At 59.4% G+C, this 26954-nt stretch overlaps 1 protein-coding gene across 1 annotated transcript; it reads left to right on the top strand.

Annotated features, from left to right (window-relative positions):
• Nucleotides 1–3716: 3716 nt before the first annotated feature.
• On the top strand, nt 3717–26954 carry LOC133339212 (metabotropic glutamate receptor 2-like; the record flags this gene model as incomplete). Its single annotated transcript, XM_061547363.1, has 6 exons — nt 3717–4523; nt 16310–16453; nt 18195–18851; nt 18948–19158; nt 23225–24312; nt 26823–26954. Coding segments are annotated over exons 1-6 (3039 nt in total), but the record flags the coding sequence as incomplete, so codon positions are not given.

The following is a 26954-nucleotide window of genomic DNA, read 5'->3' on the forward strand; positions in this document are numbered from 1 at the left end:
GTAGGTGGGGGTGAGCGGTGGTGGAGGAGGGGAGGGGCGGGTGAGCAGTGGTGGGGAGGGGTGAGCGGGTGGGGGTGAGCGGTAGTTGTGGGTGAGCGGTGGTGGGGGGGGGGGCGGGTGAGTGGTGGTGAGGGGGTGAGTGAGCGGTGCGGGGGGTGTGGGAGGTGAGCTGTGGGGTTGGGGGGGTGTGCGGTGGCGGTGCATGGTGGGAGGCACGTGCCTTGCGTGACCTCCGTACGACCGCGTGACCTCGACGTGCTCCGTCGATCGCCGTCACCGTTCGATCGCAGCCACTCCACATTAAGGGTTCGAGGAAATTCCCAGCGAAAAGTCTCCCCCAGTAACCCCTCCGCCTTTCCCCCTCCCCCATCTCCACCCTCGCTCTCCCTGTCTCTCTGGAGAAGCATTTATTATTTATTTATATCGAGGAACGCGACCGCTGGCCTCGCCGTTGTCATCGTCGCCGAGGGGGCTCCGGTGAGACGCCCCCCCGAGATCTTTCATCATTTTCAAGCCAAAATTCACTGGGGCTCTGATTCTTTTTTGTTAAGTAATGCACACGCACACGCACACGTACACACACACACACGCACACGTACAAAGATAAAGATCCCCCGTACACATACGTACACACACATGCACGCACACACACGCACGCACACACGCACATGTACACACATACGTGCACACACACACATACGTACACACACACACACGCACACACACACACGCACACACACACGCACACACGCACACGTACACACAGGCACGCACACACGCATGCACACACACGCATGCACACGCACACACACACGCCCTATATTATATTTACTACAAAAATGGGGGTGGGGGGGTGTGTTGCGAGCCGTGACGCCCAAAGAAACCCGATGCCCGGCCCCGAACAACTCCAAAGCGACGCTGCGGAATCAGCGGAGAGAGATCTTCCATCCTCCTCCTCGTCGGAGGCCTCTCTCGTCCCAAGGAGTGCCCAGTGCTCTCTCTCTCCAAGAGACAGAAAGAGGAGAGGGCGGAAGAGGCAAGGGAGAGGTGACTGAGAGGTGAGAGAGAGAGAGAGGGAAATGAGAGAGAGGCAAGGGATGGAGAGAGGGGGGGCACATAAAGCATAGCATTGAAAAAAAAATGATGAACGAATCAAAGTGCCGACTACACCGAGCATCTTCTTGTTTCCTCTGATCGGAATAAAAAGAGAGGTGAGAGAGAGGAGAGAGGCCAGTGAGAGAGAGAGGCAAGATATAGAGATAAGTGAGAGAGAGGAGAGAATCAAGGTGTAAAGAGAGAGCGGTGAGAGAGAGGCAAGAGAGAGAGCCCACGGCACCGTCACCACCAACGCCTCCTGACGCGCGTCACCGACACGTCCACGGAGTGTCGGTCCTGCGATAAAGTGGAGACGGTGGCGCACCAATACGTGGAGTGCAAGAGCCTGGACTTGGCGTTCAAGGTCCTGAGAAACATCCTCCTAAGATTCAGCCTCCACTTCTCCCCAACGGTCCTCATCTTTAGATACCCAAATGGCGACCGACCCCAACATCTTCAGGGGCTGGTCAACGTGCTCGTCGCTACGCCAAGCTCGCCATGTACAGGGCGAGGAAGGTGGCCCTGGAGGGGAAACGTCCGGCCAGCAGCCTGGGCATCTTCCGCGCTCTGGTCGGAGCCAGGGTGTGTGGGCTGGAGTTCCGCCACGCGCGTCTGACCCACGCCGTGCCGGCCTTCAAGGAGCAGTGGGCGCTGGAGGAGGCCGTGTGCTCGGTGGCAGATGACGGGGAGCTCCGCGTGGAGTTATGCGCTACCCGTCGGAGGCCGTAGGACTGCGAAAAGAGCTGGGTGCAGATGCAGCACTTGTCATAGTAAAAGTAAATAAATTATATCTATAACATAGAAAACAGGGGGAACATAGACATCGAGTAGGGAGAGAGGGGGTAGAGAGAGAGGGGAGGGGTAGAGAGAGGGGGTAGAGAGAGGGGGTAGAGAGAGGGGGTAGAGAGAGGGGGTAGAGAGAGAGAGAGGGAAGGGGTAAGAAGGAGGAGAGCAGAGCGTGAAATCTTCAGTGAAATCTTTCATTTAAAAAAGGGGGGGGGGGGCACATAAAGCAAAGCATTGAAAAAAAACGAAAAAAAATAAATGATGAACGAAGCAAAGTTCCGACTAGACCGAGCATCTTCTTGTTTCCTCTGATCGTAAAAAAGAGAGGTGAGAGAGAGGTGAGACAGAGAATAGAGGCAAGGGAGAGAGAGGGGTGAGAGAGAGGCAACAGAGAGAGATGAGACGTAGCCATGCAGCCAGCGGAGAAGATTGGGGGATGGGGCTGCATCATTATCCGTGATTTCTCTCCTCGCCCGATGATGACACTTCACCATCATTCACCGGAACGACCAGCAACCCCCAATTTCTGGAGAAAAAAAATCTTCCAAATGGGAATTACGAGCGTCGTTATTATTATTGTAACTTTTTTCTGGTGGTTACGGGTATAAAATAATGATTTTCTAAACATCAGCTACCTTCTCCTGTAGGGTGGTTGCGGTGTGGCTTGTTTGTTTACGACGTCGCTAGTCAACTGGTGGCCTCGGCGAGGCCACTCTGCAGGAGAACGGGGCCACCTGCCGAACCACACAAAGGCAAAGGACCCCCTGTAGCCCGTGCAGGCTGTGGTGGCAAGTGCTGTTCGCGACTACCAGCGCCTATGAGGGCCTCCATGGCGCACGAAACGGGGGTGGGTGGCCACCACCGCGCCCGGCCGTCTTTGCCTCCCGAGTGGTGATGTTTACTGCGCACCGGACCAGGTACTCATTTGAGGCTGAGTCGACCTAGGCGAGGACCCAGAACCTTTTCAGACAATCGTCACCGGTGTTGGTGGCCGAGAGCGGGAATCGAAACTCGGGTCACCGGGTTCGTACTCAGCGCAGCGCTAACCGTTCCCCCACCGCTCTCCCCTCCAACAACAACACGCACACATGCGAGTGCAGCAGCCTCAGCAGCACCGTACGTACGCTTCATCTCGGCCTTATCGTGACCAACAGCTCGGCAGAACTGGACGCGAGCGGCCGCCGTTGTGTCGTTGGGCACCACCCGAGGCTCGAGAAAATGCGGCCGTTCCGACTGTCGCGTCCTTAGCTTTGGGTCGTGTTGCTGCTGCTGCTGTTTGTTGTTTGTTGTTGTTCGTTGTTGTTTGTTGTTGGTGCTCGTGTACCACTTGCCAACGCAGCAGCAGCAGTCTGGCCTTTGCACCTGATTGGCTTTACAAGTGTCGGACATTTCACTTTACCCAGCCCTCTATTTAAGATCGACACAGGAGGAGGATTTCGCCGCAACTCTGTGGCTGTCGCCTGATGATGTTGCTCGTTGTTGTAATTACCGGCGTAACACCACGGTACTCGAATAGTAACTGTTGTGGTTTGTTTACTCTCCAACGCACAACCGGTGCAGTGCTGAACTAATTGGCATTTGTTTGTTTACGTGTCAAAACCTTACTAGTTATATTCACGCGATCTAACCCAGTAACCTCGATGATGAGCAGCAGTCTCATCGACTCACGATAATCGCGGCCAATCAACTGAGCAGTCAATCACTTCAAGTAATTGCCCACCAACCAACCAATCAAAGCCATCGATCGCTCGCTCGCTCGCCCGCTCGCTCCGTCAATCAGACGACCGCTGCCTTCGCAGGTGGACCTCAGCGGACGCTGTCCGGGCGCCGGGACGATGACGACCACCACGACGACCACGACGACGATGGTGATGACGATGCTGATCTACCACCTCCAGATCGGCGGAATCCCCGACGCATCCGCACACACCACCACCACCAGCAACACCGGCACCACAACCTCGGCGCTCACCACGAGCCTGCTCACCATGACCCTCACCCTGCTCACCTTGAGCTCGCCGTGCGGGTTTGCCGCCGCCGCCCGGACCACCGGGTCCACCACCGCCACCACCGGCGCCACCGCCGGCGCCGCCCGGGCGGCCGCCGGTGCCGCCAGGGCCACCGCCGCGGCCGCCGGTGCCGGGAGGGCCACCGGCGGTGCCACCAGGGCCACCGCCCCCGGTACCGCCGGTGCCGCCAGGGCTACCGCCGCAGCCGCTGGTGCCGGGAGGGCCACTGCCGGGGCCGGCAGTGCCGGGAGGGCCACCGCCGGTGCCGGGAGGGCCACCGCAGGTGCCACCAGTACCGCCAGGGCCACCGCCGGGGCCGGCGCAAAGATGACGCCGGGCGCGGGCGGTGAATCCGCCTCGTCCGCTTTGTCCGGCAAGAAGGTGGCGAGGATCGAGGGGGAGCTCATCCTGGGGGGGATCTTCCCCGTCCACGAGAGGGGCCCCGGCGGCGGCTCCGGCGGCACCGGCGGCGGAGACTGCGGCCCCATCAGCTTCGGCCGCGGCATCCAGAGGATGGAGGCGATGATGTTCGCCATCGACGACATCAACCGCAGCGCCCGCGTGCTGCCCGGCGTGCGCCTGGGGGCGCGCGTCCTCGACTCTTGCCTCACGGATACGTACGCACTCGAGCAGGTGAGTGGAGGAATGAGGAGTTGTGCGGTGAGGTACGCGCTCGAGCAGGTGAGCAGAGAAGTTATGGTGAGTTTGGTGAGGTATACACTCGAGCAGGTGAGCGGAGGGGTGCGGAGTGGTGCGGTGAGGTACGTGCTCGAGCAGGTGAGAGAGGTGACGGTGAGTTTGGTGAGGTATACACTCGAGCAGGTGAGCGGGAGGGTGAGGGTTGTGAAGTGGTGGTGGTGAGAGGCTTACCGCAGCCTTCGCTCGGAGGTTCGGAGAGCCATGAGGTGCTGCAAGGATGGGTGGTGGTCATGGGTTGCTGAGGAGATGGAGTCTGCCTCAGTGGCCAACGATCACAAATCGCTCTTTAATTCCATCAAAAAAATAACTTGCAGCTCCACACCTATTACCATCATTAGGGGAAAGAACGGTGATCCAATATCCGACCCCCAGATTTTCTGAGCATTCCTGTGAGGTCCTGGAGGAGGGGAAATCCCTCAGCCTGCAAACATCGTGGGACAAAGTGGGGATGACCGTGCTAAGGCTGTGGTGCATCAAATATTGGAAGAAGCCACCCCCTGTGAGTGGCTGGCTGAGGTGCCATCTGTTGAGGAAGTACTGAAGGCAATCCAGAGTCTGAGACCAGGAAAGGCACCGGGAGGAGATGATCTCCCAAGCTGAAATGCTGAGGGAGGGTGGCGTGTGTGCACAGACTACCCTACATGACATCATTACAGCAGTCTGGGCCACTTGATGGGTTCTGCAGGATTGAAAGGATGACCTGGTGGTCCCCCTGTAGTTGTTACAGACTGTAACAGACTGTAACAGTCTGTAACAACAAACTGTAACAACTACAGGGGCATCTCACTCCTCAGTATGCGGGGAAAGGTCCTGGAAAGGAATATTAAACATCGCCTTGCCAGGCACGCTGAGGAGAGGCTTGCAGAGTCCCAATGTGGTTTAAGGAAAGGGAGGTCCTGTACAGACGCCATATTTTCTGTCTCTCTGCTACAGCAGAGGTGTAGAGAATTCCAACAAGACCTACATTTCTGCTTTATTGACCTGGTAAATGCCTATGGTACCATGAGTAGTCCTGGGCTATGGGTTCTGCATGCTTTCGGAGTCCCTGACTCTCTGCTCACGATCATTAAGGAGCTTCATGATGGTGAGCTGGTCCGGGCAAAACTATGTGGCAGGGAGTCGGAGCCAATCCCTGTTCACCTTGGTGTGCAACAGGGATGTCCTCTGGCTCCCACAATTAGTTAACATATATTTCGACCACGTAGTTCGTGGGGCCTGGAATGGCTATATTGGAAGAATTTCCATCTGGGACAGATACAATGGAAGGCTGATCGATGCCCGGGTATGGTCAAGGGATGGCTCCCTATTGGTCAACCATGTTATGAATGCCAATGATGTGGTAATTGCTGCTCACTCAGAGGAGCAGTTGGAGGTGCTGCTGCTAAACCTGGAGCGTGCCACTAAGAGGTCGGGACTTACCATCAGCCCCACCAAAACTAAGCACCTGCCTGGTATTTTATACCATCGGACACTCCACCCACACAACTCCTAATTGGTCATGGCACAGTTGTGGAGAGAGTGGAGAGTTTTACATATCTGGGCAGTGTGCTCATGACCGGCTCCAGTTTGACAGCAAAAGTCTCCGAATCAGTCGAGTAGCATTATCTTTTCATCTGTTGCGTAATGCGGTGTGGAAGTTACCTGGTCTGTCGCTCCACACGAAGCTTTGGGTCTTTCGGCCACAGTGATTCCATCAATTCTCTATGCTTGCAAAATGTGGAACCCCCTAATGGAACATCTTCGCCGGTTAGAAACATTTAGGCTGGCTTGCCTACGATCCATCCTGGGTTTAACCAGGCTGGATTGTGTGAGGAGCTCACAAATCCTTGAAAGATCTGGACAATGTCCCATCGGTAAGATCCTCCGGCAGGGAAGGCTGCGTTGGCTGGGTCATGTCGCCCGCATGCCCAGCCACCGCATGCCTAAACAGCTATTGTTCAGCTAGATAGAGGGGGCTAAATGGGCGCGGTACAGGCTAGAGAGGAGATGGAGTACAGGAGGATGTGGAGATGAGTGGACTTGCCGATGACCGGTACCAGCTGTGTTAAGATTGGCCTCTGTGAAGGAGGCTCGTGAAGAATGCTACTGGGAAGTTGGAGGCAGTCGCCCTCCAGCAAGCAGAAAAGGAGGCCAAGGAGAGATTCTCACAAAAATAAGCAGAACGCCAGGTGGCTAAAGCACATCAAGTTAGCACAGTAGGGGGCACAGGTGGTGCATCGGCCAGTCATCTCAGCCAGTCGACCCATGGCACCTGGGTGCCAGCGGGAGGTCGACACTTCACGTGGCCTCAAGGTGCGCAGAGCCTGGCACAAGCTTCGTGGTGACGTCACCGCCACTTCGTGGCGAATGGCGGTTGTTGTTGTGGTGAGGGTGATGTCCATCTACCAGAAACCCCTCCCCACACTGCCGCACCCAGAGACCCCCCCCCCCCACTACCCCAACTTGAGACCCGTGCTAGTCCGAAACCACAAGCGGGGAGGGTCCGGAATTTTACCTAAACGCGCCGTTCCACCTTCTCCTGCCGAGCCAGCGTACGGCTCCTCCTGAACGCCAACCGACTGGGAGGGAGTGTTACGACACTCACTGCGTGATCCACCAACCCTCGCTGCTGCCTCACCAGCGCTGGATCAATGCAGGCAGCAGCAGCGGAGCCACGACCAGCACCGCCTCTTTGAGATTCCCTTTCACCCTCGCTACGACGGGAGGCTGAGCGCTCTTTAGAGATGCACTCATCTCCCTGTGAGTCTATGGGTCTCTGTGTGAGTCTATGGGTCTCTGTGTGAGTCTATGGGTCTCTGCGTGAGTCTATGGATCTCCGTGTGAGTCTACGGGTCTCTGTGTGAGTCTATGGATCTCTGTGTGAGTCTACGGGTCTCTGTGTGAGTCTATGGGTCTCTGTGTGAGTCTATGGGTCTCTGCGTGAGTCTATGGATCTCCGTGTGAGTCTACGGGTCTCTGTGTGAGACTATGGATCTCTGTGTGAGTCTACGGGTCTCTGTGTGAGTCTATGGGTCTCTGTGTGAGTCTATGGGTCTTTATGTGAGTCTATGGGTCTCTGTGTGAGTCTATGGTTCTCTGTGTGAGTCTATGGGTCTCTGTGTGAGTCTATGGATCTTTGTGTGAGTCTATGGGTCTCTGTGTGAGTTTATGGATCTCTGTGTGAGTCTACGGGTCTCTGTGTGAGTCTATGGGTCTCTGTGTGAGTCTACGGGTCTCTGTGTGAGTCTTTGGGTCTCTGTGTGAGTCTATGGGTCTTTATGTGAGTCTATGGGTCTCTGTGTGAGTCTATGGATCTCTGTGTGAGTCTACGGGTCTCTGTGTGAGTCTATGGGTCTCTGTGTGAGTCTACGGGTCTCTGTGTGAGTCTATGGGTCTCTGTGTGAGTCTATGGGTCTCTGTGTGAGTCTATGGGTCTCTGTGTGAGTCTATGGGTCTCTGTGTGAGTCTGTGGGTCTTTATGTGAGTCTGTGGGTCTCTATGTGAGTCTATGGGTCTCTGTGTGAGTCTATGGAACTCTATGTGAGTCTATGGGTCTCTGTGTGAGTCTATGGCTCTCTTTGAAGGTCACTGGTGACTATGCCGATTCCCACCACAGCTCAATGATGATTTCGACATGATGCTGATGCGGCTGACTGTGGATATCCCATGCCACGTGATGCCGTGCTGCGGATGGCCGTGTTGTGGCGTTTGTTGCGTTCCACAGCGGTGTTGCTGGACAACTTCACTCGGCTTCACGCCACAGCGCCTCTCCACGTCTCAGTGTGCCGCCCTCCTCGTGTCTCCCCTGTTTCCTCCTCGTGTCTCCCCTGTCTCCACCTCGTGTCTCCCCTGTCTCCTCCTTGTGTCTCCCCTGTCTCCTCCTTGTGTCTCCCCTGTCTCCACCTCGTGTCTCCCCTGTCTCCACCTCGTGTCTCCCCTGTCCATCCTCGTGTCTCCCCTGTCTCCACCTCGTATCTCCCCTGTCTCCTCCTTGTGTCTCCCCTGTCTCGACCTCGTATCTCCCCTGTCTCCACCTCGTGTCTCCCCTGTCTCCACCTCGTGTCTCCCCTGTCTCTTCCTCGTGTCTCCCCTGTCTCCACCTCGTGTCTCCCCTGTCTCCACCTCGTGTCTCCCCTGTCTCCACCTCGTGTCTCCCCTGTCTCCACCTCGTGTCTCCCCTGTCTACACCTCGTGTCTCACCTGTCCCCTCCTCGTGTCTCCCCTGTCCCCTCCTCATGTCTCCCCTGTCTCCTCCTTGTGTCTCCCCTGTCTCCTCCTTGTGTCTCCCCTGTCCCCTCCTCGTGTCTCCCCTGTCTCCACCTCGTGTCTCCCCTGTCTCCACCTCGTGTCTCCCCTGTCTCCACCTCGTGTCTCCCCTGTCTCCACCTCGTGTCTCCCCTGTCTCCTCCTTGTGTCTCCCCTATCCCCTCCTCGTGTCTCCCCTGTCTCTACCTCGTGTCTCCCCTGTCTCCTCCTTGTGTCTCCCCTGTCTCCACCTCGTGTCTCCCCTGTCTCCTTGTGTCTCCCCTGTCCCCTCCTCGTGTCTCCCCTGTCTCCACCTCGTGTCTCCCCTGTCCCCTCCTCGTGTCTTCCCTGTCTCCACCTCGTGTCTCCCCTGTCTCCACCTCGTGTCTCCCCTGTCTCCACCTCGTGTCTCCCCTGTCTCCACCTCGTGTCTCCCCTGTCTCCTCCTTGTGTCTCCCCTATCCCCTCCTCGTGTCTCCCCTGTCTCTACCTCGTGTCTCCCCTGTCTCCTCCTTGTGTCTCCCCTGTCTCCACCTCGTGTCTCCCCTGTCTCCTTGTGTCTCCCCTGTCCCCTCCTCGTGTCTCCCCTGTCTCCACCTCGTGTGTCCCCTGTCTCCACCTCGTGTCTCCCCTGTCTCCTCCTTGTGTCTCCCCTGTCCTCTCCTCGTGTCTCCCCTGTCTCCACCTCGTGTCTCCCCTGTCTCCTCCTTGTGTCTCCCCTGTCCACTCCTCGTGTCTCCCCTGTCTCCACCTCGTGTCTCCCCGGTCTCCTCCTTGTGTCTCCCCTGTCCCCTCCTCGTGTCTCCCCTGTTTCCTCCTTGTGTCTCCCCTGTCTCCTCCTCGTGTCTCCCCTGTCTCCACCTCGTGTCTCCCCTGTCTCCACTTCGTATCTCCCCTGTCTCCACCTCGTGTCTCCCCTGTCTCCACCTCGTGTCTCCCCTGTCTCCTCCTTGTGTCTCCCCTGTCTCCTCCTCGTGTCTCCCCTGTCTCCACCTCGTGTCTCCCCTGTCTCCACCTCGTGTCTCCCCTGTCTCCTCCTTGTGTCTCCCCTGTCTCCTCCTCGTGTCTCCCCTGTCTCCACCTCGTGTCTCCCCTGTCTCCACCTCGTGTCTCCCCTGTCTCCACCTCGTGTCTCCCCTGTCTCCTCCTTGTGTCTCACCTGTCTCCACCTCGTGTCTCCCCTGTCTCCACCTCGTGTCTCCCCTGTCCCCTCCTCGTGTCTCCCCTGGTTCCACCTCGTGTCTCCCCTGTCTCCACCTCCTGTCTCACCTGTCTCCACCTCGTGTCTCCCCTGTCTCCTCGTGTCTCCTCGTGTCTCCCCGTCCCCTTCCAGTGTCTCTCCTGTCTCCACCTCGTGTCTCCCCTGTCTCCACCTCGTGTCTCCCCTGTCTCCACCTCGTGTCTCCCCTGTCTCCACCTCGTGTCTCCCCTGTCTCCACCTCGTGTCTCCCCTGTCTCCACCTCGTGTCTCCCCTGTCTCCTCCTTGTGTCTACCCTGTCTCCACCTCGTGTCTCCCCTGTCTCCACCTCGTGTCTCCCCTGTCTCCACCTCGTGTCTCCCCTGTCTCCACCTTGTGTCTCCCCTGTCTTCACCTCGTGTCTCCTCTGTCTCCACCTCGTGTCTCCCCTGTCTCCACCTCGTGTCTCCCCTGTCCCCTCCTCGTGTCTTCCCTGTGTCCACCTCGTGTCTCCCCTGTCTCCTCCTTGTGTCTCCCCTGTCCCCTCCTCGTGTCTCCCCTGTCTCTTCGTGTCTCCCCTGTCTCCACCTCATGTCTCCCCTGTCTCATCCTTGTGTCTCCCCTGTCTCCTCCTTGTGTCTCCCCTGTCTCCTCCTTGTGTCTCCCCTGTCTCCTCCTCGTGTCTCCCCTGTCTCCACCTCGTGTCTCCCCTGTCTCCACCTCGTGTCTCCCCTGTCTCCTCCTTGTGTCTCCCCTGTCTCCACCTCGTGTCTCCCCTGTCTCCACCTCGTGTCTCCCCTGTCTCCACCTCGTGTCTCCCGTCTCCACCTCGTGTCTCCCCTGTCTCCACCTCGTGTCTCCCCTGTCTCCTCCTTGTGTCTCCCCTGTCTCCACCTCGTGTCTCCCCTGTCCCCTCCTCGTGTCTCCCCTGTCTCCACCTCGTGTCTCCCCTGTCTCCACCTCGTGTCTCCCCTGTCTCCACCTCGTGTCTCACCTGTCTCCACCTCGTGTCTCCCCTGTCTCCTCGTGTCTCCCCGTCCTCTTCCAGTGTCTCCCCTGTCTCCACCTCGTGCCTCCCCTGTCTCCACCTCGTGTCTCCCCTGTCTCCACCTCGTGTCTCCCTGTCTCCACCTGTGTCTCCCCTGTCTCCACCTCGTGTCTCCCCTGTCTCCACCTCGTGTTCTCCCCTGTCCTCCACCTCGTGTCTCCCCTGGTCTCCACCTTGTGTCTCCCCTGTCTCCACCTCGTGTCTCCCCTGTCTCCACCTCGTGTCTCCCCTGTCTCCACCTCGTGTCTCCCCTGTCTCCACCTCGTGTCTCCCCTGTCTCCACCTCGTGTCTCCCCTGTCCCCTCCTCATGTCTCCACTGTCCCCTCCTCGCGTCTCCCCTGTCTCCTCCTCGTGTCTCCCCTGTCTCTGTCTCCCCTGTCTCCCCTGTCTCCCCTGTCTCCACCTCGTGTCTCCCCTGTCTCCACCTCGTGTCTCCCCTGTCTCCTCCTTGTTTCTCCCCTGTCTCCACCTCGTGTCTCCCCTGTCTCCACCTTGTGTCTCCCTTGTCTCCACCTCGTGTCTCCCCTGTCTCCACCTCGTGTCTCCCCTGTCTCCACCTCGTGTCTCCCCTGTCTCCACCTCGTGTCTCCCCTGTCCCCTCCTCGTGTCTCCCCTGTCCCCTCCTCGCGTCTCCCCTGTCTCCTCCTCGTGTCTCCCCTGTCTCCACCTCGTGTCTCCCCTGTCTCCACCTCGTGTCTCCCCTGTCTCCTCCTTGTGTCTCCCCTGTCTCCACCTCGTGTCTCCCCTGTCTCCAACTTGTGTCTCCCCTGTCTCCACCTCGTGTCTCCCCTGTCTCCACCTCGTGTCTCCCCTGTCTCCACCTCGTGTCTCCCCTGTCTCCACCTCGTGTCTCCCCTGTCTCCACCTCGTGTCTCCCCTGTCCCCTCCTCGTGTCTCCCCGTCCCCTCCTCGCGTCTCCCCTGTCTCCTCCTCGTGTCTCCCCTGTCTCCACCTCGTGTCTCCCCTGTCCCCTCCTCGTGTCTCCCCTGTCTCCACCTCGTGTCTCCCCTGTCCCCACCTCGTGTCTCCCCTGTCTCCACCTCGTGTCTCCCCTGTCTCCACCTTGTGTTTCCCCTGTCTCCACCTCGTGTCTCCTCTGTCTCCACCTCGTGTCTCCCCTGTCTCCACCTCGTGTCTCCCCTGTCCCCTCCTCGTGTCTTCCCTGTCTCCACCTCGTGTCTCCCCTGTCTCCTCCTTGTGTCTCCCCTGTCCCCTCCTCGTGTCTCCCCTGTCTCTTCGTGTCTCCCCTGTCTCCACCTCATGTCTCCCCTGTCTCCTCCTTGTGTCTCCCCTGTCTCCTCCTTGTGTCTCCCCTGTCTCCTCCTTGTGTCTCCCCTGTCTCCTCCTCGTGTCTCCCCTGTCTCCACCTCGTGTCTCCCCTGTCTCCTCCTTGTGTCTCCCCTGTCTCCACCTCGTGTCTCCCCTGTCTCCACCTCGTGTCTCCCCTGTCTCCACCTCGTGTCTCCCCTGTCTCCACCTCGTGTCTCCCCTGTCTCCACCTCGTGTCTCCCCTGTCCCCTCCTCGTGTCTTCCCTGTCTCCACTTCGTATCTCCCTTGTCTCCACCTCGTGTCTCCCCTGTCTCCACCTCGTGTCTCCCCTGTCTCCTCCTTGTGTCTCCCCTGTCTCCTCCTCGTGTCTCCCCTGTCTCCTCCTCGTGTCTCCCCTGTCTCCACCTCGTGTCTCCCCTGTCTCCACCTCGTGTCTCCCCTGTCTCCTCCTTGTGTCTCCCCTGTCTCCTCCTCGTGTCTCCCCTGTCTCCACCTCGTGTCTCCGCTGTCTCCACCTCGTGTCTCCCCTGTCTCCACCTCGTGTCTCCCCTGTCTCCTCCTTGTGTCTCACCTGTCTCCACCTCGTGTCTCCCCTGTCTCCACCTCGTGTCTCCCCTGTCCCCTCCTCGTGTCTCCCCTGGTTCCACCTCGTGTCTCCCCTGTCTCCACCTCGTGTCTCACCTGTCTCCACCTCGTGTCTCCCCTGTCTCCTCGTGTCTCCTCGTGTCTCCCCGTCCCCTTCCAGTGTCTCTCCTGTCTCCACCTCGTGTCTCCCCTGTATCCACCTCGTGTCTCCCCTGTCTCCACCTCGTGTCTCCCCTGTCTCCACCTCGTGTCTCCCCTGTCTCCACCTCGTGTCTCCCCTGTCTCCACCTCGTGTCTCCCCTGTCTCCTCCTTGTGTCTACCCTGTCTCCACCTCGTGTCTCCCCTGTCTCCACCTCGTGTCTCCCCTGTCTCCACCTCGTGTCTCCCCTGTCTTCACCTTGTGTCTCCCCTGTCTCCACCTCGTGTCTCCTCTGTCTCCACCTCGTGTCTCCCCTGTCTCCACCTCGTGTCTCCCCTGTCCCCTCCTCGTGTCTTCCCTGTCTCCACCTCGTGTCTCCCCTGTCTCCTCCTTGTGTCTCCCCTGTCCCCTCCTCGTGTCTCCCCTGTCTCTTCGTGTCTCCCCTGTCTCCACCTCATGTCTCCCCTGTCTCCTCCTTGTGTCTCCCCTGTCTCCTCCTTGTGTCTCTCCTGTCTCCTCCTCGTGTCTCCCCTGTCTCCACCTCGTGTCTCCCCTGTCTCCACCTCGTGTCTCCCCTGTCCCCTCCTCGTGTCTCCCCTGTCTCCACCTCGTGTCTCCCCTGTCTCCACCTCGTGTCTCCCCTGTCTCCACCTCGTGTCTCCCCTGTCTCCACCTCGTGTCTCCCCTGTCTCCACCTCGTGTCTCCCCTGTCTCCTCCTTGTGTCTCCCCTGTCTCCACCTCGTGTCTCCCCTGTCCCCTCCTCGTGTCTCCCCTGTCTCCACCTCGTGTCTCCCCTGTCTCCACCTCGTGTCTCACCTGTCTCCACTTCGTGTCTCCCCTGTCTCCTCGTGTCTCCCCGTCCTCTTCCAGTGTCTCCCCTTTCTCCACCTCGTGTCTCCCCTGTCTCCACCTCGTGTCTCCCCTGTCTCCACCTCGTGTCTCCCCTGTCTCCACCTCGTGTCTCCCCTGTCTCCTCCTTGTTTCTCCCCTGTCTCCACCTCGTGTCTCCCCTGTCTCCACCTTGTGTCTCCCCTGTCTCCACGTCGTGTCTCCCCTGTCTCCACCTCGTGTCTCCCCTGTCTCCACCTCGTGTCCTCCCCTGTCTCCACCTCGTGTCTCCCCTGTCTCCACCTCGTGTCTCCCCTGTCCCCTCCTCGCGTCTCCCCTGTCCCCTCCTCGCGTCTCCCCTGTCTCCACCTCGTGTCTCCCCTGTCTCCTCCTTGTGTCTCCCCTGTCTCCACCTCGTGTCTCCCCTGTCTCCACCTCGTGTCTCCCCTGTCTCCACCTCGTGTCTCCCCTGTCTCCACCTCGTGTCTCCCCTGTCTCCACCTCGTGTCTCCCCTGTCTCCACCTCGTGTCTCCCCTGTCCCCTCCTCGTGTCTCCCCTGTCCCCTCCTCGCGTCTCCCCTGTCTCCTCCTCGTGTCTCCCCTGTCTCCACCTCGTGTCTCCCCTGTCCCCTCCTCGTGTCTCCCCTGTCTCCACCTCGTGTCTCCCCTGTCCCCTCCTCGTGTCTCCCCTGTCCCCTCCTCGCGTCTCCACTGTCTCCACCTCGTGTCTCCCCTGTCTCCACCTCGTGTCTCCCCTGTCTCCACCTCGTGTCTCCCCTGTCTCCACCTCGTGTCTCCCCTGTCCCCTCCTCGTGTCTTCCCTGTCTCCACCTCGTGTCTCCCCTGTCTCCTCCTTGTGTCTCCCCTGTCCCCTCCTCGTGTCTCCCCTGTCTCTTCGTGTCTCCCCTGTCTCCACCTCATGTCTCCCCTGTCTCCTCCTTGTGTCTCCCCTGTCTCCTCCTTGTGTCTCCCCTGTCTCCTCCTCGTGTCTCCCCTGTCTCCACCTCGTGTCTCCCCTGTCTCCACCTCGTGTCTCCCCTGTCCCCTCCTCGTGTCTCCCCTGTCTCCACCTCGTGTCTCCCCTGTCTCCACCTCGTGTCTCCCCTGTCTCCACCTCGTGTCTCCCCTGTCTCCACCTCGTGTCTCCCCTGTCTCCACCTCGTGTCTCCCCTGTCTCCTCCTTGTGTCTCCCCTGTCTCCACCTCGTGTCTCCCCTGTCCCCTCCTCGTGTCTCCCCTGTCTCCACCTCGTGTCTCCCCTGTCTCCACCTCGTGTCTCACCTGTCTCCACTTCGTGTCTCCCCTGTCTCCTCGTGTCTCCCCGTCCTCTTCCAGTGTCTCCCCTTTCTCCACCTCGTGTCTCCCCTGTCTCCACCTCGTGTCTCCCCTGTCTCCACCTCGTGTCTCCCCTGTCTCCACCTCGTGTCTCCCCTGTCTCCTCCTTGTTTCTCCCCTGTCTCCACCTCGTGTCTCCCCTGTCTCCACCTTGTGTCTCCCCTGTCTCCACGTCGTGTCTCCCCTGTCTCCACCTCGTGTCTCCCCTGTCTCCACCTCGTGTCTCCCCTGTCTCCACCTCGTGTCTCCCCTGTCTCCACCTCGTGTCTCCCCTGTCCCCTCCTCGCGTCTCCCCTGTCCCCTCCTCGCGTCTCCCCTGTCTCCACCTCGTGTCTCCCCTGTCTCCTCCTTGTGTCTCCCCTGTCTCCACCTCGTGTCTCCCCTGTCTCCACCTCGTGTCTCCCCTGTCTCCACCTCGTGTCTCCCCTGTCTCCACCTCGTGTCTCCCCTGTCTCCACCTCGTGTCTCCCCTGTCTCCACCTCGTGTCTCCCCTGTCCCCTCCTCGTGTCTCCCCTGTCCCCTCCTCGCGTCTCCCCTGTCTCCTCCTCGTGTCTCCCCTGTCTCCACCTCGTGTCTCCCCTGTCTCCTCCTCGTGTCTCCCCTGTCTCCTCCTCGTGTCTCCCCTGTCCCCTCCTCGTGTCTCCCCTGTCCCCTCCTCGCGTCTCCACTGTCTCCACCTCGTGTCTCCCCTGTCTCCACCTCGTGTCTCCCCTGTCTCCACCTCGTGTCTCCCCTGTCCCCTCCTCGCGTCTCCCCTGTCTCCTCCTCGTGTCTCCCCTGTCTCCACCTTGTGTCTCCCCTGTCTCCTCCTCGTGTCTCCCCTGTCTCCTCCTTGTGTCTCCCTTGTCTCCACCTCGTGTCTCCCCTGTCTCCTCGTGTCTCCCCTGTCTCCTCCTCGTGTCTCCCCTGTCTCCTCCTTGTGTCTTCCCTGTCTCCACCTCGTCTCTCCCCTGTCTCCTCGTGTCTCCCCGTCCCCTTCCAGTGTCTCCCCTGTCTCATCTCCTTGTCTCCCCACCACGTCTGCCTGCGTCTCCTAGTGTCTCTCCACGTCGCCCTCCTCTCGATGTTTCCTCCTCGCCTCGTTATTCCCCTCCTCCTCGTCACCCGCAGGCGCTGGAGTTCGTGCGCTCGTCCCTACAGCGCGTGGAGGAGACGGAGTTCGTGTGCCCTGATGGCTCCTACGCCGTGCAGCAGAAGCGGCCGCTGCCCATCGCCGGCGTCATCGGGGGCTCTGACAGCAGCGTCTCCATACAGGTGCGGGGCGCGGTGGGCGGACAGGTGTGAGTGGGCACGCTGGCGCGACTTCATTTAGCACATGCTCGCACACTTACACACATGCACACACTTACACACATGCACACACGTGCACACATGTGCACACGCGCACACACGCGCACACACGCGCGTACATTTACACACGTGCACGCACGCACACACGTGCACACACATGCGCATCCGCATGCGCACGCACAAAAGCCTCAACAGGCTGTTGGGGCAAGTGCTGTTAGCGAGCACCTATGAAGGTCATCACGGCACACGAGGGGGTGGGTGGCCAGAACCACGCCCGGCCGCCTTTGTCTCCGCAGTGGTGATGTTTACTACACACCGCACCAGTTACTTATTTAAGGCTGAGCCAACACACGCACACTCACTTTCACACACACACACTCACTTTCACAAATACACTTCTTTAACACACACACATGTGCGCGAGGGTGCACACACACGCACACTAAGGGGACATCCATTGAGTCGGTGCACAAAACTTGACCCCTCCCTGTACGCACGCGAACTCTTTACCCCCCACCCCCACCTGCGTACGTACGCCTGACGCACCCCCCCCCCCGAATCTTATAGAACGGCCGATAATTAATCCACGCAGAAACGGATTAATAATATGAACGTGTTGAAGCAAACAGATAGTCCACCACCGGACTATCGAACTCGTTGTTTGAAGGCCAATGTCGACAAATTATTATCAAGGCTTCACTCCCCCCCCCCCCCGTTTTCTATGCTACGTCGTCAGTAGCGGTACGCATTTGAATTACCCCCCGCCTCCCCCCTCCATGTGTCCGTGCTAAATGGATGGCCCCTAACTCCCCGCTCGAGGTTGACTCACCACATCTCACGGAGGATCGCTCCGCTAAACCAAATCGTCCAGGGGTTCAGTGCCTTAAACGTTCACCTGTAGAGGCAGTGTAAAAGTATGTATGTATATTTCACGTAAACTGGGTCGTAAGTGCACGTGTTAGTAAGCCGGGTGTTTTTGTGCGTTCACTTAACCGCTGCGTGACTGCTCCCCCAGACAAAGACAAAGATCCCCCGTGTAGCCTTAACAGACTGTTGGGGCAAGCACTGTTAGCGATCGCTTATGAAGGCCAGCACGGCACACGAGGAGGTGGGTGGCCAACACCACGCCTGGCCGCCTTTGTCTCCCCAGTGACAAAATTTACACACCGCACCAGGTACTCATTTGAGGCTGAGTCGACCTACGGGAGGCCCAGGACCGGTTCAGATAATCTTCACCGGTGTTGGCCGTGATTAGGGATCAAATTCGGGGCCCAGTGTTGGTAGCGCAGTGTAGCGCTAACCGCTACACCACCGCTCCCCCAGACACGCAGCCACATACACACACGCGTGCGTGTCTCGGTCTCGCTCACCATCCCGAAATCCGCAGATTCTCCTCTAACCCGTGCACCTTGTGACGCCGTGTGCAGCATTCTACGCGCGGTGGTGGCGTTTACACCACGCCGAGACCGTGAACGCCTCGGCAACTTACAGAATCCGAACCCGCGGTCTCCCTCCCTCCCCCGCTCCCTCCACCCCTCCTCCTATTCCTCTTTCTCCAATTACTCCTCCTCCTCCACCCTCCATCTCCTCCTCCACCTCCTGTTCCTCCTCCTCCACGTCTATCTCCTGCCCCTCTTCTCTAATCCCCCCCCACCTCATCATCCTCCACCTCCTTCCCCAAATCTCCCCCCCCACGTGTGCACAGGTGGCGAACCTCCTGCGCCTATTCCGCATCCCGCAGGTGAGCTACGCGTCGACGAGCGCCACGCTGAGCGACCGCTCGCGCTACGACCTCTTCGCGCGCACCGTGCCGCCCGACTCGCACCAGGCGCGCGCCATCGCCGACCTCCTGCTCCACTTCGGCTGGACCTACGTCTCCACCGTGGCGTCGGAGGGCGACTACGGCGAGGCGGCCCTCGCGGCCTTCGAGCGCGAGGCCCGCGCGCGCAACATCTGCGTGGCCGCCTCCGCCACGGCGGGCCGCGGCGGCGCTGGCGGGGCCCCCGCGTCCTACGAGGCGGCGGTGCGCGGCCTGGCGCGCGGAGCCGGCGCGGCCCGCGTGGCCGTCCTCTTCGTGCGCGCCGAGGACGCCCGGGGCCTCCTGGCGGCCGCCCAGCGGCTCAACGTCTCCTTCCAGTGGGTGGCGAGCGACGGGTGGGGCGCCCTGGACGAGGTGGTGCGGGGCCGGGAGCGGGCGGCCGACGGCGCCATCACCGTCGAGCTGTCGTCGTGGCCCGTCCAGGAGTTCGACCGCTACTTCCAGAGCCTCACGCCGGCCAACAACCGCAGGAACCCGTGGTTCCGCGAGTTCTGGGAGCGGCGGTTCCACTGCACGTTGCCTGACACGCGGGCCCAAGCCGCGGCCGCCGCCGCCGCCGGCACCGCCGGCGGCGGTGGCGGCGGCGGTGGTGGTGGTGGCACAGCGAGTGGTGGTGGCGGTGCCACTGCTCCCACCAAGATGTGCGGCCGGAAGTCGCTGCTGAAGCAGACGAAGCACGAGCAGGAGCCCAAGGTGATGTTCGTGATCAACGCGGTGTACGCGATGGCGCACGCGCTGCACAACATGCAGAGGGTGCTGTGTCCCAACACCACCAGGCTGTGCAACGCCATGAAGGCCATCGACGGGGGCCGCCTCTTCAACGACTTCGTGCTCAACATCAGCTTCGACAGTGAGCGAGCGAGCGAATGAACGAACGAGCGAGCGAGCAAAAACACGAGTGAGCTGACGAGAGACCAAAGGAGCGAGGGAAGGAGCGAGCGAATGAACGAGTGAGCGAACCAGTGAACAAACGAAGGAAGGAGCGAGCGAATGAACGAGATAACAAGCGGGCGAATGAGCGTGAAAAAGCGAGTGAGTGAACGAGTGAGCTAGCGAATGAAGGAGCGAGTGAATAAACAAGTGAATGAGTGAGCGAACGAAGGAGCGAGTGAACAAATGAACGAGTGAACGAATGAGTGAACTAGGGAACGAACGAGTGACACAACGAGCGAGCGGGCGAGCGAATGAATGAGCGGGCGAGAGGAATGTTGGTGACTTTAGGAACTTTCCAAAGTGGAGAAGAGGTCATGACATCTAATTTATTTTAAACAGTGCCCTGTGCTAATGAATAAAACATCATATTCGCCGTGGTAAATATCAAAAAAAATATTATTTCGGGTTGCGGAGGTGGGGGGGGGGTTGGCATTCGCCCCAATGTGTGCGAACATCACTGTCAGGATTTCACTTCGTCCAGTTCTTGTTTTGACATTTACTTTAAGTTGCTGAAAACTTCACGCCTCCGATGTCTCATCTCGACTGCTGCCAAGTCGCGAGGCGTCGGGGCATCTCCGGCGTGTGTGACATCTCCATCCTCGATTGACAATTGACAATACGAAAAATCCATTCAAATCTACATCCTCGTCATCCCTCTTTCTCCCCGTGTTTCCCCTTCTTCCTCCGCCCTCCTCCTCATCCCGTCTCACCCTCAACCCTCTAACTCCCCTGTCTCCTCTTCCCTCATCATCCCTCTTCCTCACCCCTCCTCTCCTCATCCCTCATCTTTCGCCCTCCTCCCCCTCCTCTTCCTCCCCTCTCATCTTCATCCCTCCTCCTCCTCCCCCCTCCTCCCTCCTCTTCATCCCCCCCCCCTCCTCCTTCCTCCGCTCCCCTCTCTCTCCTTATGCCTCACTCTACCCCCTCCCCTTCTTCTCTTCTCCTCCCTCTTTCTCCTCCTCCTCCCTCCTCCTCCTCTCACTCCCCCTATTCGTTCTCCCCCCCACCCCCGTCTCCTTCCCTGTCTCATCTTCCCCCCATGGTCCCCTTGACTCCCCCTGCCCGGTCGTGGCGGCGCCGCCACCGCCAATAAAGTCACTCGGCGCTTCGCACGTCATTCACTTGCGCCTCTGACGCTGAGCTGGAGCCGCTCTGTCGACGCTGCGGCCAGAACCTGCTGGCTGGGCACTCTTCCACCTTTTCACTCGATTCGTATTAAAAACATTTTTTTATCAGGTAAGGCCCCACTGAGCTGCTATGTAGGTCTATTTTAGACGCCCTTACCTGGCTATCACAATTGATAGCTCAACGCAAGTGGCATATCGTCACGTGTGAATGTATATCAGCAGCGCAATGCACTGAACGCGTGATGTTGATGCTACACGACCACAGGGAGAGAGACACGCAAACTCCAAATATAACAGGCATCGTCAGGGTTGGGATCGAACCCAGGATCTCCTGTATACCAGGCGAGGTAGTCAACATCTCCTAGCCACCACTACATTGAATGCTGCAGCAAAAACGTACGAACGGCGGTGATGACATCCGTTGCTCGGCGTTCAGCCACAGTTTCTATCCGCTGCTGAACCAAAGACTTCCCATCGTCGCGTCCCGATTTCTAAGATTTGAAAATGCGCCCGATCGTTTCCGCACTCACCACACCACCACCCCACCCCCGTGTCGATGACATCTTTGTTCCCGAGAAGTGGCAGGCAGTCCTCTCCCACTCTCTCTCCCATCTCCCCGCGGAGTTCCTTCTCCCCCCCCCCCGCCCGTACCTCTCCTGCCGGTCACGAGAGAAAATCTCCGAGTAAATTAGCCCGGCGCCCGCCCCGCGGTAGCAGCAGCAGCAGACACCCCCAGCCATCCTCCCCGCTTGCCGCCCACCGGGACTCGGTAATTGGCAACATTTCATTAAAGTCCTCACTCCCTCACTCCCTCCTCCCCTATGGGAGCGCGCAAAGCAACAACAAACGGCGCGTGCACGCACACCGCCGCCGTCTTGTTGTTGTTGTTCCAGGCGCGTGGCGGTGGCGATGGTGGTGGCGGCGGCGGCTCGACCGTGGTCTTGAGACGGCTTCCCGATAATGAGGCAGGCGCGTTGATTCTCTCCCCTCGCCGCAAGGTTTAGAGGGAAGGGAGTACCCGCCCCCCCCCCCCCCCGAAATAAAGAATAATCCATCGGCCACCTGTCAGAGCCCCCCCCCCTTCCCCTCGACGTCCGCGTAAGAATTAGTAAAGTCCGGCGTTAATGATCACTCCTGCCGCAGCACCGTCTGAAGTTTATTTTCTTACTGGCAGCGGGTGAGCGCTAATTAGCGGCGCTGGCGGACTTTACCTGGGGGGTGGAGAGGGTAGAGGGGGGGGGCACCTCGATCCCAGACCATCGGAGTCACCGGAGAGCTACCCCACCACACTCGGCTGAGTATTAAACGTCTAACGCATGCTTTCGTTTTCTTCTCGGTGCGGGGATGCACATCTATTTCCCCTCCTCGCTCGATAACTCGCTCGCTCGCTCGAAACTCCAACGCAAGCGTACAAGTGGCCCTGTAGCGCTCACGGGTCAGAGGTCAGATCGCTGATCCGGCACCGCTGAGGTCCGAGGTTCCAGTCCGTGTTTTGGCCGCCCACTGCGGTTGAACCGGCGTCTCGAGTTTAGTTGCGTTGATGGTCTCAGCGTGAGAACCGCTACTACAACAATTTTTATTTTATTTTATCAGCTGTAAGACCCCATGAGCTGCCATGCAGCTCTATTTCAGAAGGACCCAGCTATCACAAATGATAGCTCAACGAAGTGGCTTTTCATCACGTGGACATTTACAGCAGCCAAATGAGTTCTGATATCAACTCGCCACTGATGTTAGCCGTGGCTGGGAATTATGCCCAACCAGATGGGTTTGTAGCACAGTGCACGAACCACTGTGCTACCACTCGCCACTGATCACTGCACCCCCCACCGCTGAGCCCTGGGTTCAAATCCGGGTTTCAGCCGCTCGCTCTGATTAAACCGGCTTCTCAACCCAGTCACCAGCGACTGACGTAGACCCATAGACTCACATAGATACCCATAGACTAACATGCAGACCCATAAAATCACACAGAAACCCATAGACTCACATCGAGACCCATAGACTAAGATGCAGCTCCATAGACTCACATAGAGAGCCACAGAATCACACAGAAACCCATAAACTCACATGGAGACCCATAGACTCACATGCAGCCCCATAGACTCACATAGAGACCCGTAGAATCACACAGAAACCCAAATACTCGCATAGGCTGAGTGTTCATTAAGCAGGGTTCTCAACTCGAGCGATATGGGGCTCTCAAAATCTGTCACCAATGACTGTACACGAAATAACCCAACCGTATATGAACATGGCTCTGCACTTCTCTTGGCTAAATTTCAGCTCTGGGAATTAAAATATCAGTTTCATTGTTATGCGGCGTTCTGTGTGGAACAGAGTGTCTGCTTCCGTGTGCCGTTCTATAGAGAGCAGAGTGCCACTTGAAGAAGAGCGGATCTCAGTGGTAGATCTGTCATGTCTCCTTCCACGGGCCTGTTCTGTAGAGACCAGAGTGTCACTTGAAGAAGAGTGGATCTCAGTCGTAGATCTGTCATGTCTACTTCCATGGGCCTGTTTTGTAGAGACCAGAGTGTCACTTGAAGAAGAGCGGATCTCAGTGGTAGATCTGTTACGTCTGCTTCTGAGGGCCGTTCTGGGTAGACCAGTGTCACTTGAAGAAGAACGCACCTCAGTCGTAGATCTGTCATGTCTACTTCGACGGGCCTGATCTGTAGAGACCAGAGAGTCACTTGATGAAGAGCGGATCTCAGTGGTAGATGTGTTATGTTTGCTTCCAGGGGCCATTCTGACCACCGCTCCACGAGGTTTCCGAGCGGCCTCTCGATCTCGTGACAACGCCCAACTGCTGTCCCTCCGCTCCCCTACACCCTCCCCCCCATCCCCCTGCCGCAGCTCCGTACCGCTCCCCCGGCTCCGGCAAGGTGCGCCTGGACGCGCGCGGCGAGGGCGTGGTGCGCTACAACATCTACGCGTTCCAGCGCGACCCGCCGCGGCGCCACCACCACCGCTACGTGCGCGTGGGCCACTGGGACGAGGAGGCCCTGCGCGTGAACGCCACCCTCGTGGCCTGGGCCCGCCACGGCGGCGCGCCGCCCGCGTCGCGCTGCAGCGAGCCATGCGGCCCCGGCGAGGCCCGGAGCGCTCGGCCGCCCGGCGACGCCTGCTGCTGGTCGTGCGCGCCTTGCCGGCCCCACGAGTACCTCGCCGACGAGGCCACGTGCCGGGACTGCGGGCCGGGCCGCTGGCCCTCGGCCGACCTCTCTGGGTGCCGGGACCTCCCCGCCGAGCACCTGGCGTGGGGCGACGCGCCGGCCGCCGCGTCCGTCTGCTTCGCCGTGCTCGGCGTCGTCGGCACGGCGCTGGCGGGCGCGGCGCTGGCGCGGCACGGCCGCTCGCCGGCGGCGCGGGCGTCCGACCGCGCGCTGTGCGGCGTGCTGCTGCTCGGCGTGGCCGCGTGCTACGGCACGACGTTCGCGTTCGTGGCGCGCCCGTCGGCTGCCGCGTGCACCGCGCGCCGCCTGGGCCTCGGCACGTCGCTGGCGGCGTGCTACGCGCCGCTGCTCGCCAAGACGATCCGAGCGGCGCGCGGCGTCGACAGCGGAGGAGGAGGGGTGGGGGCGCGCCGCCTCTGCTTCATCAGTCCCGCGTCGCGGCTGCTCCTCTGCCTGGCGCTCGTCGCGGGCCAGCTGGCGTCGGCCTGCGTGTGGCTCGTGGTGGAGCGGCCCGGCGTGGTGCGCGACGCCTCGCCCGAGCGCAGGGAGCGCGTGGTGCTGCGCTGCAACGTGCGCGACTCCAGCATGCTGGCGTCGCTCGCGTACGACGTGCTGCTCGTCGTGCTGTGCACGCTGTACGCCTACAGGGCGCGCAGGTGCCCCGAGAACTTCGGCGAGGCCAAGTACGTCGCCCTCACCATGTACACCACGTGCGTCGTCTGGCTCGCCTTCCTGCCCATCTTCTACGCCACCGCCAGCGACTACAGGGTAAGCGCGCCTCTCGGTCGGTAACCCGCTCACCGGCTTGCCCGATCGCTCTCGTAGAGAGAGAGGGACAGAGGGGGAGGGGAGGGCGACTCGGAGGGGTCTGGAGAAAGAACCTCAGACGAGGAGCTGGAAGGCAGCAGCAGCATCCGGCACTACCAACAAGTGCCCAAGCTCTGCGGTCCTCTATATACAAAAATAGTATCGTCCAATCAATTAAGGTTTATACGTGGGCGAGAAAACCGGAGCATCCGGAATAAATACACGCGTGTGAGGGGGCAACGCTCTATCCTGTACACATGGAGCAGCATTTTGTTGTGTCACCTTCCCGCTGGCGAGCCAGGAAATAGCACCGCCTCGACAGGTAAGAAAGATGGACCCGATGGAGATGAGTCCACACTTTGCTGTGCCGCCTTCTTCCGGCGAGCCAGGGTACAGCTCCCCCTCGACACTCACGGGCAGAATGGAGTTTCACAGCCCATCTGTGGCGCGATCCACCAACCCTCGCTGCTGTCTCCACGACGCACAGAGGCAGCAGTCACGTGCAGCAGCAGCAGCGTGCAGCAGCAGCGTAGTCACCACTTGTCACAGAGCACGGTTACGTTTCACTTGAGAGCTCAAGAAACACGAGAGGATGAGTCTCATTTGCACCACCGTGATCACCAACCACCACCGTGATCACCATCACCACCACCGTGATCAGCACCACCGTGATCACCACCACCATCGTGATCACCACCACCGTGATCACCACCACCGTGATCACCACCACCACCGTGATCACCACCACCACCACCGTGATCACCACCACCACCACCGTGATCACCACCACCGTGATCACCACCACCACCGTGATCACCACCACCGTGATCACCACCACCGTGATCACCACCATCGTGATCACCACCACCGTGATCACCACCACCGTGATCACCACCACCGTGATCACCACCACCGTGATCACCACCACCATCGTGATCACCACCACCGTGATCACCACCACCGTGATCACCACCACCGTGATCACCACCACCGTGATCACCACCATCACCATCGTGATCACCACCACCATGATCACCACCATCACCATCGTGATCACCACCACCGTGATCACCACCATCGTGATCACCACCACCGTGATCACCACCACCGTGATCACCACCACCGTGATCACCACCACCGTGATCACCACCACCATCGTGATCACCACCACCATGATCACCACCACCGTGATCACCACCACCGTGATCACCACCACCACCGTGATCACCACCACCATGATCACCACCATCGTGATCACCACCACCACCGTGATCACCACCACCACCGTGATCACCACCACCGTGATCACCACCACCGTGATCATCACCACCATCGTGATCACCACCATCGTGATCACCACCATCGTGATCACCACCACCATGATCACCACCACCGTGATCACCACCACCATGATCACCACCACCGTGATCACCACCACCATCGTGATCACCACCACCGTGATCACCACCACCGTGATCACCACCACCGTGATCACCACCACCGTGATCACCACCACCGTGATCACCACCACCATGATCACCACCATCACCATCGTGATCACCACCACCATGATCACCACCATCACCATCGTGATCACCACCACCATGATCACCACCATCGTGATCACCACCACCGTGATCACCACCACCGTGATCACCACCACCGTGATCACCACCACCGTGATCACCACCACCATGATCACCACCACCGTGATCACCACCACCGTGATCACCACCACCACCGTGATCACCACCACCATGATCACCACCATCGTGATCACCACCACCACCGTGATCACCACCACCACCGTGATCACCACCACCGTGATCACCACCACCGTGATCATCACCACCATCGTGATCACCACCATCGTGATCACCACCACCATGATCACCACCACCGTGATCACCACCACCGTGATCACCACCACCGTGATCACCACCATCACCACCGTGATCACCACCACCACCGTGATCACCACCATCGTGATCATCACCATCGTGATCACCACCACCACCACCGTGATCACCACCACCGTGACCACCACCATCACCATTGTGATCACCACCACCACCATGATCACCACCACCACCATGATCACCACCACCACCATACCTCGCCTGCTATACAGGAGGTCGTGGGTTCGATCCAAACCTTACGCCTGCTGCTGCTGTATATTTGGAGTTTGCGCGTCTCTCTCCCCGTGGATTTTTCTCTGGTTCCTCCGGTTTTTTCCCCTCCACATTTAGAATCAACGTCGCGCGTTTAAGAGTATTTGGCTCCTACCATGAACGTCCACGTGATGACGATGATGATAATAAGCCCACTCTGTTGACCCATCATTTGCGATGGCCACGTCAGGGCTTCTGCAAAACGAGCGACGTAGCAGCTCAGTCGGTGTGTGGGGCGGGGGGGACCTTACCTCGTGAGATTAAACACGAAGACGCCGGGTGTCTGTCGGCCCTCCGCAGGTGCAGACCGCCTCAATGTGCATGTTTGTGAGCCTCAGTGGCTCCGTGGTCCTCTGCTGCCTCTTCGCGCCCAAGCTTTACGTCCTGCTGCGGGAGGAGCAGCGGCTGCGACGGGAACAGCAACAACAGCAG

The sequence above is a fragment of the Lethenteron reissneri genome, unplaced genomic scaffold, assembly GCF_015708825.2.
Source record: "Lethenteron reissneri isolate LAM-NWPU_2019-01 unplaced genomic scaffold, ASM1570882v1 scaffold_1661, whole genome shotgun sequence".
Taxonomy (NCBI): domain Eukaryota; kingdom Metazoa; phylum Chordata; class Hyperoartia; order Petromyzontiformes; family Petromyzontidae; genus Lethenteron; species Lethenteron reissneri.